The following is a 15,110-nucleotide window of genomic DNA, read 5'->3' as shown; positions in this document are numbered from 1 at the left end:
GGGGACTCCGCCCACCCCCAGCAATTTGCAGGGCCATTTTTGAGATAGCAGCCCTGGCGCAGACTCAATACCCTGCTGCAGCCATCGGAGGAATTGCTCCATTTTCTGGCCAGGAATTTCAGAAACAGGAAGGGAAAAGGTGCGACGGCATTACCCTACCAGTGCTTTGAAACAGGCCACAGGTGTGGCAATAACCGAGTCATGTATATACTTCTAGCTGTTTATTTAGTTCATGTGTACCTGGCCTTTCTCTCCCATGAGCAGCTTTTGTTGTTCTCCTCTCCTTCATTCAAATGGGTAGCCGTGTTGGTCTGAAATAGCACTATAAAATCAGAGTCCAGTAGCACCTTGAAGACCAACAAAGATTTATTCAAGGCGTGAGCTTTCGAGTACAAGCACTCAGTCTGAGGAAGAGTGCTTGCACTCGAAAGCTCACGCCCTGAATAAATCTTTGTTGGTCTTAAAGGTGCTACTGGACTCTGATTTTATTGCCCTCTCCTTCATTTTATTCTCACCACAACCTTGGGAGTTAGTTTAGCCTGAGAGAGCCTGACTGCCTCCAAGATTGCCCAATGGGCATCCATGGCACTAATGGGAATTCGAACCCAGGTGTCCCAGATAACAGCCTGACAATCTTAACCACTATGACACGCTGGCTCCCTCTGGTAAATGGTAGAATAGTGGTAGCATGCAGAAACATGTGCTCTAGAGCAGGGGTAGTCAACCTGTGGTCCTCCAGATGTTCATGGACTACAATTCCCATGAGCCCCTGCCAGCAAATGCTGGCAGGGGCTAATGGGAATTGTAGTCCATGAACATCTGGAGGACCACAGGTTGACTATCCCTACTCTAGAGACATAGAAGACTTCTGAAACCTACATGCAAACTTACGTTGGTCAGTTCCCATTCTTCATTTTCAGGCACATGGGAGTGTTTCCCTACGTAGTGGCAGTCGCCCAACTCCACGGGACCCAGTTTGGACCTCAGGCAGAGTTGCTTGCCAATGTTGTGCCGGAGGTCCCTCTGGGAGGTGTATTCAAAATACTGAAAACAAAAAAGAATAGATTACATATGCAGCAACGGAGAGATCCTCGCTGGAAGACAAAGTCTCCACTGAAATAGCTTGTTATTATCTTGTTAAAAGGAAAGGGGGTGGTTTTGAGCAACAGGGAGAAACATGGGTTCATACATTTACTTGGTTAGGAAAATCACAGGAAATGGACCTTTCTCTGTACCGTTTCTACAAGAGCATCTAACGCTGTTGGCCTTGGTTCATGTGATGCTTCTAAAACTAACCCGCAGCATCTCAGCAATAGTAATCTAGTCTAAAGGTAAAGGTATCCCCTGTGCAAGCACCGAGTCATGTCTGACCCTTGGGGTGATGCCCTCTAGCATTTTCATGGCAGACTCAATATGGGGTGGTTTGCCAGTGCCTTCCCCAGTCATTACCGTTTACCCCCCAGCAAGCTGGGTACTCATTTTACCGACCTCGGAAGGATGGAAGGCTGAGTCAACCTTGAGCTGGCTGCTGGGATCGAACTCCCAGCCTCATGGGCAGAGCTTCAGACTGCATGTCTGCTGCCTTACCACTCTGTGCCACAATCTAGTCTAGCCATGCATAATTCTGCTGCATTTCTGTATATACTTCTGGCCTTATTCAGGGAGTTAAATGCAACCACAGGAGGCAAAACAGAGATGCATCTTTGGTTCCATTTCCTGGGTTCTTTGTCCTGATCTTGGACATTCGTCCTTTTGATGGTGTAGGATGGTGTGTGTGAACATGGTGGGAGATGGTGGCGAAAGTCCCTGAAACATCCATACAAATTCCATACCTGATTCATACAAATTCATACAAATTCCATACCTGATTGCCCCCCATGCCATGGCAGGGATACATGATCAGTGGCTTCCCTCCGTGATTGTTCTCACCAACATCCAAGCAGCGTTTGGCACCTTCATTTCTAATCTGCAAGCAGATGAACCAAAATCCGTTAAGAAATTATCTCTAGGCAGCACCAGAATGCAGGCGGAGGTTCCAGTGCAGCCCCTTCTGCCCTCTTTTCCTGCCACTTTGGGCAACAATGCATACACATATGCTGAGAAGAGTGCCTGTTCCATCTTTGTTCACCCAAATTCCATGCAATTTATCCTCTTTGTTCAGAGGTCAGAATGTTTATGAACATTCTTTTCCATCAATGCACTCCAACCAATAACTGAGCGAAACCTGTTCACAAACAAAATGCTGTTCCCTCGATTTGAGTCTTCTGCCCTTCAGGATTCTAGAGCATGCTTTCATTTGGCCAGATACTTTGCTAGAAACAAAGGTGCTCCTGTCAAAGCCGCCTTGGCACCACTTAAATCCAAAGTGTACCGAGACAGAGCTCCACTGGCAAAGAAGTTCACCAGGCATTGGAATTCCTACACTTCCATTCCATCTTTCTGCAGCTCCTGGAGTTTTGTTTTTTGGTTTGGGTAGTAAGCTATGTTTCCAAATTACAAATTGGTTGAAGGGAGGGCAGGAAGAGAGTGCAGAGGAAGGAAAGAAGTCAGAGTCTATGAGCGGAGAAATTAAATATTGACAAAGGCCACAATCATTTTCTGGTTAACAAAGGAACTATTAATCTCCTGTTACGCTGAATGCACATGCAGCCTGCCTACCTGTTCAAACATCTGCTTGTAAGAAAGAGCCAATGTACATTCACTCCGCCAGTGAAACTGAGGCCCAGTACCTGGATAAACGTGGCGTTTGTACAGTGCATTCGGCTTGTATGTATGTGTTGACTGTAACAGAAAGTTACTCAACACACATACGAAAAATAATCAAGTGTACACTGGCCCCCTTTCAGCTGGTAGTGGTGATCCTTGGCCTCAGCCAAACATCCTCTTCCTCTTCCTCACTGTCTCAAGGCAACTTACACAATGAATTAAAAATTGTATCCATCAATTATACAATTTTATATTGTGCACTGGCTCCCTGATTATGCAATTTTCTGCTCTGAAATGTTTTTTTCTTGCTATCTGTTTTATCTGGCCGCAGTGCTGTATTAAAATAAATTTGAATTTGAATGAATTAAAAACAATACCAAGAGTTTAGGTTTAAAATACTTTAAAACAGTCTACACATGTCGCTTTCTACTGCCCTTATATGCCCGGAGATAAGATGGTTACAAGTTGGTCTGGCACAAAACAGAGGTTAGTGGCAGGTTTGGCTGGGAAGGCCCAACTGGATGGAAATGGTGGTCCTTAGCCTCAACCAAATGCCTGGCAGAAAAGTGGCATCCCACAAGGGCTCCAGAACTTGGAGAGTTCCATAAGTGCCCATACAATCCGATAACTCATCCCACCAGGCTGGCGCCAGGGCCAATGATGCCCTGGCTCTGATCAAGGCCAAGCGCAAGTCTTTGGGGATGGGGACCATCAGCAAGTCGGTATTTGCTGAATGGAGAACTCTCCAGGGATCCCTCAAAGAGTTAGTCCTGCAGGTCCCAGACCACGTAGGGCCTTAAAGATTAGCACCAGCACCTTAAACTTGATCCAGAATTCAACTGGCTAGAAGTGCAGTTGTTGGAGAAATGGTTGTATGTCCAGTCTCCAGGGGGTCCTTGACAGGATCTGTGCAGCTTCTGGGTCAGGGATAAGGGCAGGCCCATGTAGAGCAAGTTACAGTAATCCAACCTGGAATGGCTCCAGGTAATGGTTGAGTGGAGCACTGTGGCCAGATAGGGTGCTAGTAGCCTTGCCTGGTGCAGATGCTTTCTTGGATGCTTTAGGACAGTGGTCCCAGTGCCGGGCCGCGAAGGCCATGGCGCCGGGCCGCGGCTCCCTCTCCCCGCCCCCCCCGCAGTAAAAAAGCTTCTTACTGCGGGAGGGCGGGGAGAGGGAATCAGGGCCGGGCCGCGCATTAGCGAATGCGCGGCCCGATCCGCAGGCGCGGCCCGATCCACAGGCGTGGCCCATGCGGGCGTGGCCCACGCGGGCGTGGCCCGATGCACGGGCGTGGCCCGCGTGGGGGGGGGCGATGCGTGGCCATTGCCCACGCGGGCGCAGCCCGATGCCCTGCCAGTCCCCAGCCTCAGAAAGGTTGGGGACCACTGCTGCTTTGGGCTGATCCTGCGTTGAGCAGAGGGTTGGACTAGATGGCCTGTATGGCCTCTTCCAACTCTATGATTCTAGATGGAAAAAAACCTGGTGTGTTACTTTGGTGACCTGTGCCTCCGTAGTAAGGGATGTGTCGAAGGTCATGCATGCCCAAGTTCCTGACTGTCTCTGCAGTCTGAAGCTGCACTCCATCAAGACAAGGGAGATGCGCTTCTTCCTCGGGAGTTTTCCTTCCCAGCCGCAGGACCTCCATCTTCAGAAGATTGCTCGTAATGCATATGGCTCGACAGGTTTCAAACAAGCTCGAGGAAGTATTATTTCAGACAAACAAAATTTCACTCTAATGGAAGCCAGTTTTTAACTGCCATGGCTAAGAACGGTGTGAAAATTCTTTGGGGCCACAGTAATTAAATAGGTTTGAAGCAGATTATAATTAGTAGTGTACCCGTGCTATTAATGTAGCCTCCCTTTGAAGGACATTCATAAAAATGTCCATTCACCCTTCACTACAACTGCTGGAAATGGAGATTCGGGGGTGAAACAGTATGTCTCTGGAAGGAAATAATGGGGTTCTTACATGCACGCATCCGTGGCATTCTGCTGACCTTGGTGACGAAGCACTAGGCTACAGAGACTTTTGCTATGGTCCTACAAAGCTAATTGTGATACACAGGAAGGGGGGAACGAAACCAGCTTCATTTGCACTTACAGCTCCGTAGAAAGCTGGAGTCAGGTCTGGAATGAAGATCTCGGGATAAACGGTCTGCAGGTACCAGGTGAAATTCTTGCAGTGCAACCGCTCCTTCAGTTCAAGCCGTGCAGTGATGTCTCCATACGTTTTCTAGAAAAGCGGCAGTGCATTTGCAGTTTACAAAGCGACATCCGCAGCCTTATCTGCCTCCAAAATCCCACTCGTTACACGGAGCAAACTTGATCCCCCTGAAAAGGCCTGTTTATAGGAAGAACTACTTGGAAACGACCATCTCCACTCTGCAATTCGCTTCCCCTGAGGGTTCCATCTGAGCCAGACATGGTCAGGATTTAGCTCTGGAACCTGTTTTCATGGCCAGGGCCTGGCTCCATAATCTCCAAAATGGCAGGACCTCCAAGCAGTTCTCCCATCTGCAAAACTGCAGGCCCCCATCATAGGGCAACACTCCACCAGAAATGGCTGATGGGAAAACACATATTTGGCATGCAGAAGACCCCCAATTTAATCCTTGTTAAAGGATTTCAAGTGATAGCGATTACTTATTTATCACGGCGTGTGCAGTGTCATCAGGAGATCCAGGGATTGTCTGGCAGCCAGGAAAGGGATGTTGGGAGGCGGTTTCTCACTGTCTGCCTCCACGTCGTACCCCCTAGTGTCCTTTGGAGGAATTACCACCCAAATCCTTGGAGGTCTCCCATCCAAATACTAGCCAGAGTCAGTCCCGTTTAGCTTCTGAGATTTGATGGGACCGGGCTTGCCTGGCCTATCCATGTCAGGAAAAGACCCATCTCTCTGTCTGAAAGCCTATCTGGAAATCAAGGGCCTGGTGCACACAGCACTGAACACGGCAGGTCGAAGGTCTAATTCCAGATAAAACAACACTCTTTGTCAGGCTACGGCTGAGCCTCCTAGAGACTAGGAATGGAGGAGCTCTCAGAATTTGGGGGTCCCACAGCAGCCACCCAGCAGGCAAAGGAGACCCTGAAGGTTTCTTCGGTGTATCTCTCGCTACCTTCTAGCAAAAGCTGTGATTGTGAGGATGGCTGGGAAACGGGTAATGAGAGCCAACATAGTGTAGCAGTTCAAGTCTTGGACTCTGGAAAACCCAAGTTCAAAACCATGGAAGCATGAATTAAAGGTTGTCACTTGGAGGAGGGCAGGGAAAGGTTCTCACAGAGCAGTCCTGTCAGAGCTCTCTCAGCCTCACCTACCTCACAGGGGAGGGGAAGGGAAGGCGATTGTAAGTTGCTTTGAGGCTCCTTTGGGTAGTGAAAAATGAGATATTAAAACTGCTTCTAGTTCAGCAGTGGAATTGGCTGCCTAAGGAGGTGGTGAGCTCCCCCTCAATGGCAGTCTTCAAGCAGTGGCTGGACAGATACTTATCCTGAGTGCTTTAGAGGCTGATCCTGCATTGAGCAAGGGATTGGATGAGATGGCCTGTCTAGCCCCCTCCAACTCTATGATTTTAAGCTTGCTAGGGGACCTTGGGCCAGTCACCCACTCTAACCCACCTCACAGGGCTGTTGTGAGGATGAAAACAGATGTCAGCCACTGTGGGCTCCACTAGGGAAAAAGTTGGGATATTAAATAAACAAACAAACAAAACAAATGTTCAGATAGATTTGTTTTTTTGTCCCCAGAATGACTACTTTGGAGAAATTTTCTCACTGCTAATCGGGACTTGCAGGATTCTGCCTTACACTGAGACTAGTAAAGACCCTCATCAGGATGCGGTTTTGCACACCTTAACCTCCTACACAATCCTTTTAATACCCCCTTTGATTCTTCAAAGACAGCTCCCAAGGAAAACTAGCTGAATACCTCTCTGGCCATCTGGGAGGCCTGCTGGTTCCTCCTGTAGAAGATTTCCTTGTAGTCATCCATCCAGACTTCTGCCAGGCGTACTTGGTTCCTGGAGATCACTTGAGTTCCTTTGGGGAAAGTGTGGGGACTCTTTGACCGAAACACGTGGCCAACCACCGAGCAGGGGATGATCTCCAGCTGACCCCCACACTGCCAAACCTGCAGACGTGTCCAGAGAAAACAATAAAGCCTTAAATGAAATATTTTTTAAAAACCACCCATGTCTTGGGCAAGGCCTTAAAGATTCAGAAAGATCCTACCCACCAAAGTGGGCCAAGGAAGCAGCTGCCCACGATCTCATACATGCCCTCCAAGCTTATGATAACAGCCTCAGGAGTAACTTTCCCAGGTTCCTCCCAAGAGTGACCAGACTGTGCTACTTGTAAGCTTAAGCCCCGCTGAAGTTCCAGATGAATTATTTAGATTCAGTGACTTTGATCCAATGGAATGCCATCAGGGATGGAAGTATCAGTCCAAGGAGACAAGATGGAAACCACCTTCAATAGCAAGGTGGGGGACGGCAGGGCATTCTGGGTTTGTAGCAGGAGGTGAGAAAGTTGTGCTTTGCAGGTGGAAAGAATTCTGTCCACTGGATCCAAGCTATTGACTGCAATAATACCAGTATGGAGCCCAAGACTAGGGTTGTGTGCAGCGGCGTCCAAATCAGCTGTTCCAGGCCAATTCGGATTCCACTGCACACAACCCTACCCAAGACCCCTTTCCCTGGGAACTGATCAAGAATCCTCACTGCCCAAAATACAGCCACTCCCATGACAAACCAGAACTCAGTATAAACCTTGGTCATGCTTGGTCATGCTCTGCCTTTTAAGATTTGTCCACTTAACAGCAGACAAAACTATACAGTGAACAGTATTTTAGTGCTCCACTGAGCTGTCATTTCCCCCAAAGCAGCAACATAGATCTGTTGAACATGTCTCTGGCACAAATTATTTAAAGCCCAGGTACTTGGTATGTTTGCGGATACGTGGCTGAAACAATTTGGGCTGATTTGGAAGCTCCTAATCTTGGTCTTTCGCTGCAGCCACATGGTGGCACTCCGCACAGCAATTCACAGAGGAAAAGAAGACTTTTTTCACACGGGTTTTTACAATAAAATATAATCAGCGGGTATCCGTCCACAGACATGCCACGGGCTGTTCTAACTTCTTCGCAATATCTCAGATTTGTTTGCCTCACTGTCTTAATTATTATTGTTCTTTTTATTATTGCTGGCTGAGGGTCTACAATGAAGTTGTGAGAAGGGGAAGGAGAGCCATTTGGAAATTTATTTATTTGTGAGCCAGCTGGCTGGGAGTGGCTGCCTAAAAATGTGACAAAATAAAATAATAATCAATTTCTAAGGTTTCCAGCTCTGGGCTGGGAAATATCTGGAGAGTTTGGAGGGGGAGGGGGAGGGGGAGTAGGTGGGATTTGGGGCAGGGAGGGACCTCAGTGGAGTACCTTGCTACCTTTTTCTCCAGAGGAACTGACCTGTCACCTGGAGATGAGCTGTAAACCTGGTGGATCCCCAGGTGCAACCTGGGGGTTGGCATCCCGACCTATCTCAGAAGAAAGCAGACAAGGCTTTTGCGTGGTAGGAAAATATGGTTGGCAGAATCCCACCTTGAAATAGCCACCACCGAAGGAACAGAAAAGCCGCCAGCCTCCAGGACAACACAATACAAAATAAAGACCCTGTTCAACAAGCTGACGTGACTTGCAATACAGCTTCCCAAATCAGCTCAGCCTACAGTGTCTTTCCTATTCCTTAGCACTTTCAACTGATGTCTCCAAACTTTTTTGGTGCTCATTGTTGGACTGCTGGAGCTATTACCTGCTTCCCGTGCCTCACAAACACAACTCTAGCCATTGTGATAAGATACAGGACAGATTATTAGGCACTCCTGGCACCCAGTTAAGCAAAAAACCCTTCTATTGTAAGGGGAAGGGGAAAAAATCAGATCTGAAACCAGGCTTTGTTACATCAAAATAAGATAGTTGAAGCTCACGCACAGATCTCCTGGACATGTATGCTTGAGTTCAGTCTTCATTCGTACAATGTTTCCTGTTTTTCTAAGTTAAAAATATTGTAATATCAAAAGGGAAAACTGCTAGCCTCCCCAAGATGCAGGCTGATGCCAGGGATGGACGCCAATGTGATTCTTACAAGCTGATGGTTACTGCAAATCCGTGGCATGTGAAGCGAGTACCGATGAGTAAAATAAAACCCAACCCCAAAAGCATTCTGAAAACATGAGCCATGCCAGACGTTATTGAGGTTTCCAAGTTATTAAGTTGGCTCTCGGGGTGTAGCTGTGGCATTTTACAAGCCTTAGTCAGGATTTCATTTTTTTTTACTGTACCTTCTCATGTGGCCAAAAAAAGAACCAAACCCAGAAAATAAGCTCATCACAAAGCAGATGTAGAGGCGAGGAAAATGGAGCATCAGAAGCGATGCATAAGCCCTGGGCGGAGCACCTGCCGTTCCCTTTTTGCAGGTAACTTAAAACTTGGGCTTGGCCAGAATCAAAAGGTAACAGGATCATAGCCCATGGCTTTGAAACCCTTGGCCTCATGTGCATCAATATGCACGCAGAACCAAGCCCAGGGTGCCCTCATGGCTTTTCTCCTGGAAGCCTCCACGGGATTGTGCCGTGTTGCTTACTTAAGATTGTATTAATGTATTGTATTAATTGCTATTTAAGCTAGCTAGTAAAAAGACTGACCCTGTACCTGGAATACTGATAAAGCTTGTAGACATTACGACCATCCCTTGGCTCTGCAGCAAGCAGAGCTTTCTTTCTTACCCGAAAGGACATCTCCACGTTCTCTCCTCCCCAGATTTCCATCTGATCATCGTAGGAACCAATGTGTTCAAAGTAGGATCTCGAAATGGCAAACAGGCCACCAGCAAATGTGGGACTCCTGTGCAAAAAGAGAGTTACAGGAACACAGGTTTACAAACATCATGTCAAGATGAGCAAGAAACAGATTTATGTTTCCCTATGGAATTGCAGCCAACTTAGGATGACCACATGGGTCAGAGGTGCCATTGCTTGCCTCTGCCACGTTCAGAGGTGCCATCGCTTGCCTCTGTGTAGCCACCATGGAATTCCTTAGCAGTCTCCCATCCAAATACTGATCAGGACTGACTCAACTTAGCTTCCAAGAGCTGACAAGATTAGGCTAGATCAGAGGCAGCTTGGTGTAGTGGTTAAGAGTTGTGGCTTCTAATCTGGAGAGCCAGGTTTGACCCCCCACTTCTCCACATGCAGCCAGCTGGGTAACGTTGGGCTAGTCACAGTCCTGTTAGAGCTGTTCTCACAGGGCAGTTCTGTCAAAGCTCTCTCAGTCTCACTTGCCACAGAGTGCCTGTTGCAGGGAGAGGAAGGGAAGGCGATTGTAAGATGCCTTGAGACTCCTTCTGGCAATGAAAAGCGGGTTATGAAGGTCAACTCTTCTTCTAGCTTGAGCTACACAGGTCAGAGGGCTGAAGAGGAAATGTAAGCAGGGCTCTTTCCCTGCCAGTCAATGCTTCAATTTTCTCCCCCCTTGAAATTCTAAATTGACCTTTCTATATGACATGGTTACAAAAGCTGAACCTTTCATGTCTCTAGACCTGCCGACTTCAGAAAATACCTCTAACTCAATTGACTCTGCTGAAGGGCCAACAAGGCATCACCACAGGCCCTCAGACACAGATTTCCTCTGGGACTTTTCTCAAGTCATTCAAACTACCCTAAATATTATGTTGGATATAAATCACATCACATGCTCAGCTCTGTGGGTCCTGGAGTCTTGCTCACACAGTTCCCCCCTCACTCCCTCAGTTACAACTGGCAGGCAGGCCCCACCCCACCCAAAGTTTCACTATCTGCGGGGATTACCAGAGCCCTTTCTACATCATCCTTGAAGCTTTGGGACAAGGTTTCGAGAGCTTTCTAAGAGCCATCTCTTAAGTGAGCTTCTGAGAACTGATCTGCTAATTTCCAGTTCGATTCAATTCCATGAACAAAGCAAACCCGCACTCAAATCTAGCTTCAGCATGTCCGTGACGGGAATCAACCCATGTTATTCCCATTACTTTCCAACCCCTGTCTCAAATTTTAGATTGTCAAGTCCTTGGGGGTAGGAACTCATGCTCTGTGAAGTATCATGACACAGTAGGGGAGAGATACCAGATAATGTATTCTAAAAAGATTGTGGGACGATAACCTAAAATATCGCTCTGTGTTTTAATCTCTTCTCCGGATTCTCTTAACTGTGCTGTGACTGGAAGTGGAGGAATCGTTTCACGGAAGGAGAGAAACTGACTCAGCCTGAAACAGTTGAAACAACAACCATACAGACTTGAGAGAATGTGAAGCATGACTTGGCTGATTACATCAAAAGCAGCAGAAACTACCTGAATGCTTAGGACAGATGCTCACTCATTAGAGGCTTGGGTGAGTGTTGTTTTCAGGCAGATGGAGGTGGGGGGTGTTTATTCATCCTCAGCTATCATTACCGTAAATGCATATTACCGAGCCATAAATAAGACCACTTGGGGACTGAACTTTTCATTCTGCCCTGCCTTCGTAGGCCTATTATGCACAGGTGTTTTCTCTTGCTTTCACCGTGGGTGTCTGTCAAGTTTTCTTTCTCATTCTACATTTTCCATTGCTTCCACCTTGTATGTCTGCATTGGTTTTCCTCCCTTCAGTGCTCACTTTGCTTTCCGGTTGCTGTTTCCACAAGTTTTCTGAGAGTGGTTTTGTGCTGGTTTTACCCATGCTTCACTTCCAAGCCTAAGATATCTAGTGATATAAGTTTATTGTCACTCTAAGATTGCTGGGGGGAAACTTATTGACAAGGGAAAAAGCTGAGGTGCAGATGGGAGTCTTTTGAAATGAAAGAGAACATGGTTCAGAAGTGGTAATTTGTGTGTGCATGCCCAAATGCAGAACAGTCTAGCAAGGACTTTCCCAAAACATAAAGCATGATACTCCCTCCCAGAGCCTCTTGTGGCACAGAGTGGTAAGGCAGCCGCCTGAAAGCTTTGCCCATGAGGTTGGGAGTTCAATCCCAGCAGCCGGCTCAAGGTTGACTCAGCCTTCCATCCTTCCGAGGTCGGTAAAATGAGTACCCAGCTTGCTGGGGGGTAAATGGTAATGACTGGGGAAGGCACTGGCAAACCACCCCGTATTGAGTCTGCCATGAAAACGCTAGAGGGCGTCACCCCAAGGGTCAGACATGGCTCGGTGCTTGCACAGGGGATACCTTTACCTTTACCTTTTACTCCCTCCCATCTCAACAACCCTACAGCTCCCACATTATTTCCATGCCCCCATCTGATTCCAGGGCCATTATTTCTCTGATTTTGTCCACTCTCTTGGCATTCGGCTTGACTGCATTTCTTTGTGTTCTCTTTCATGCGAGGGATTGAACCATGTGCATTTTAATGGAAGGGAGGGAGGGAGTTAAGACTGGCATCGGGTCATGTTCCACTGATCAAGCCCAGCCGTGAACATGGCAGCTGCCAATCCACAGCTGGTGTGTGTGTTTGTGGGTAGTTTCAAGTTTTAATAGATGCATTTAACAAAACAATTACCTATGATGATGGGTCAACGCAACAAACCCATGCTTTCCAATAAGGCCCTCATGGTTCAGTCCCTTGCATGAAAGGGAACACAAAGAAATGCAGTCAAGCCTTAAAAAATCCACCATGAGACTGAGAAAACATCTTTTAAGTCTGTCTACAGCAGCCATGAAGCCCCGTTCTGCTTATTCCTAGGGTTGGTTCTCCACCATCAACCCTGTTATTTGCCACATGATAGGAGAAGTAAGCAATAGAAGAGCTTGTACACCGATGAAGGGAAAAGAGCCAGTAACATCCAGCTAAGATGGCTACCCAAGAGGAAATAGCTTGAAGACTCTATTAAAAAAAACCCACATGCACAGCATGAAACTGACCAATCAGGAGAGATCAGCCAAGCCCACCCCCCCCCTCCCCGTAAAGTTTGGCCATGACACATATCTGGTTTTGCCACTGGTATGTAGATTATATAACTCTGGTGATTCCTAAGAGAAAAATCAGCTGAAAAAAACGTGTGGAGTGCATGCGCAGCATTCAAAGTAAAGCCCTATTGACTCAGCTTCAGTGAAAATCGGAAGCAAGCTGGGTATCCGTAATAGGCCATAATCAGCTACTTCTCCCAACTTTACAAAGGAAGAAGAAAAAGAAAGAAGTGGAGATGGGAACCAATGGATGGTCTGATAAGGCTGATTCCTTTATTTTCCAGAAATGTTCTTAACCAAGAGGGTCCTGTGGGAGATTAGGAGCTGCTAAAAAGCCAAGTTACCGGCTTCTCTTCTTTCTCTCTTGAAATAAGGAGGGGGGGGGAGAAAGAGGGATCGCTGAGCTCCTTTCACTGGGCCGGAACAGTCTCCTGTCTGACCTTTGCACAAAGAGGAGCTGTACTTGAGGCCAAAAGGAACAGGATTTCGTCTCTCTATCGCTGATGACGAGGGCCAAGGCTCGGTATTGAATGTCTTCCACTTTATGAATTCAAGGTCATTTCAAGCTTTAAGAGGTCGGGCTACTGGTTACCTTAATGACTCCGCAGCTGCCCATTGCCAAAACAGACAAGAGGCTGGCAGGGTTTGAAAGAGAAAGGAACAGACCCCAATTCTTTCATGTCAGGGCCCTCATTATCTTGCTCTTGTACAGGGGGAAAAAAGCACCTGTTGTTGTTTTTACTCATCAGAAAGAACCATGGACGAGAGCTTATGATTCCGCTCTGTGAATGGCAGCTCCTTTTCCCAGCTGCCGGCACAAGGAGCCTTCCTTTGGCAGGAGGGGCTCATTCTGTTTGAGATGGTTCCTTACACTGGAGGACAGCTCTACAGTTAATGAAATGGAATAATGAAGTCCAAGCCTTTGACTAGACCAAGTTTAGTATCCCAGTGCAAGGAACTCAAAAGTTGAGCTATAAAACAATATAGAATTTTAACAATTATTTATTAAAGTGCTCCAATATTGGGTTAAAAACAAAGTAAAAACTATATAAAAACCTATACAGATTTAACTGCACATGGTCTGTTTTGAGTCCCTGACTTTGTTAAGGTTGGGTTTTTGTTCCTTTTTGGTTTTGCATGATATGTGTGGTCACCTGATTGAAGAGATCTTTTCTGGACAGGTAATTAACTGAAATTTTTGTATTCACATACAAATGTTATCCAACTTTGGAGGACATGCTTTGCTTTTGAACCTGTCAATCTGTAACGAGGATTTGTTTTTTGGTAGCTGGAACATATACCTAATCTCTGTTGCAGTCACTGGTAACGTAAGGTGTTCGGCTTCCTACTGTTATCCAAAATGCTGATGGTTATGCCTGTGAGGGAAGCATTAAGGGGGGGACCAAGACTCCAGCCACAGAAGGTGGTGGAAGAGAACCCAAGGAGCCAGTGTGATGTAGTGGTTAAGAGTGGCAGCTTCTAATCAGGCAACCCGGGTTTGATTGCCTGCTCCTCCACATGCAGCCAGCTGGGTGACCTTGGGCTCGTCACAGTCCTGAAAGTGCTGTTCTCACAGGACAGTAATATCAGGGCTCTCTCAGCCTTACCTACCTCACAGGGTGTCTGTTGTGGGGAGAGGAAAGGGAAGGCAGGAATATCAGGGCTCTTTCAGCCTTACCTACCTCACAGGGTGTCTGTTGTGGGGAGAGGAAGGGAAGGAGATTGTAAGCCGCTTTGAAGCTCCTTCAGGCAGTGAAAAGTGGGGTATAAAAAACAACTCTGCTTCTTCATATTTAATTAGATGGGTTATGAAAGATTAGGGAGTTCACCCTTAATGCAACTACAGAGGATACAGAGGATACATGCACTATATCATCCTATTTTGGAAGAGGCCATTCCCTTTCTATGGTACCAACTGCCACCTGCAGTTTTTGCCAGTTCTTATAGTTGAGGTATCATACTTGGGGAGGGGCTGTGGCTCAGAGCTAGAACATCTGCTTTGCAGGCAGAGGATCCCAGGATCAGTCTCTAGCATCTCCATTAAAAAAGGATCAGGTAGCAGGTAATGGGAAAGTCCTTGACCTGAAACGCTGGAGAACCGACAGGACTGACGAATGGTCTGACTCAGCAGAAGTCAAGTGTGCAAAATTAACCCTGCCACCCTGATTAGTCAGGGGCACTTCAGTTAGCAGAGTGTCTAACCAATGAATCTGATGGACTGGCTAATCATTGTAGCTCCAGCAGAAAGCCTGCCCGGTCAGTGTCACAGACAGTAATGCATTTAAGATGGAGCTACAGGGGAGGCAGCAGCAGCAGGTCCTGCCAGAAACCCTAGGGCAGAGGTGACTGAACTGTGGCTCTCCAGATGGTCATGGACTACAATCCCCATGAGCCCCTGCCAACGTGCTAGCAGGAGCTCATTGGAAGTGTAGTCCATGAA

General features: G+C 47.1%; 1 protein-coding gene across 5 annotated transcripts in view; it reads right to left on the bottom strand.

Moving 5' to 3' along the window:
* The window catches only part of GALNT6 (polypeptide N-acetylgalactosaminyltransferase 6), an 82,367-nt gene that overhangs the window by 1,958 nt on the left and 65,299 nt on the right, over positions 1-15,110 (bottom strand). For 4 of the 5 annotated variants that reach the window (XM_077328910.1, XM_077328909.1, XM_077328908.1 and 1 more), the window contains 5 exons: positions 9,481-9,598; positions 6,632-6,832; positions 4,808-4,939; positions 1,865-1,966; positions 880-1,044 (listed from right to left, as the gene is read on the bottom strand). In XM_077328910.1, coding sequence (XP_077185025.1) covers positions 880-1,044; positions 1,865-1,966; positions 4,808-4,939; positions 6,632-6,832; positions 9,481-9,598 — 718 coding nt within the window. The remainder of the gene's footprint in view (positions 1-879; positions 1,045-1,864; positions 1,967-4,807; positions 4,940-6,631; positions 6,833-9,480; positions 9,599-15,110) is intronic. The other variant, XM_077328912.1, reaches the window with a different exon arrangement.

The sequence above is a fragment of the Paroedura picta genome, chromosome 3 (assembly GCF_049243985.1).
Source record: "Paroedura picta isolate Pp20150507F chromosome 3, Ppicta_v3.0, whole genome shotgun sequence".
NCBI lineage: Eukaryota > Metazoa > Chordata > Lepidosauria > Squamata > Gekkonidae > Paroedura > Paroedura picta.
This window is presented reverse-complemented; position numbering and strand designations above follow the sequence as displayed.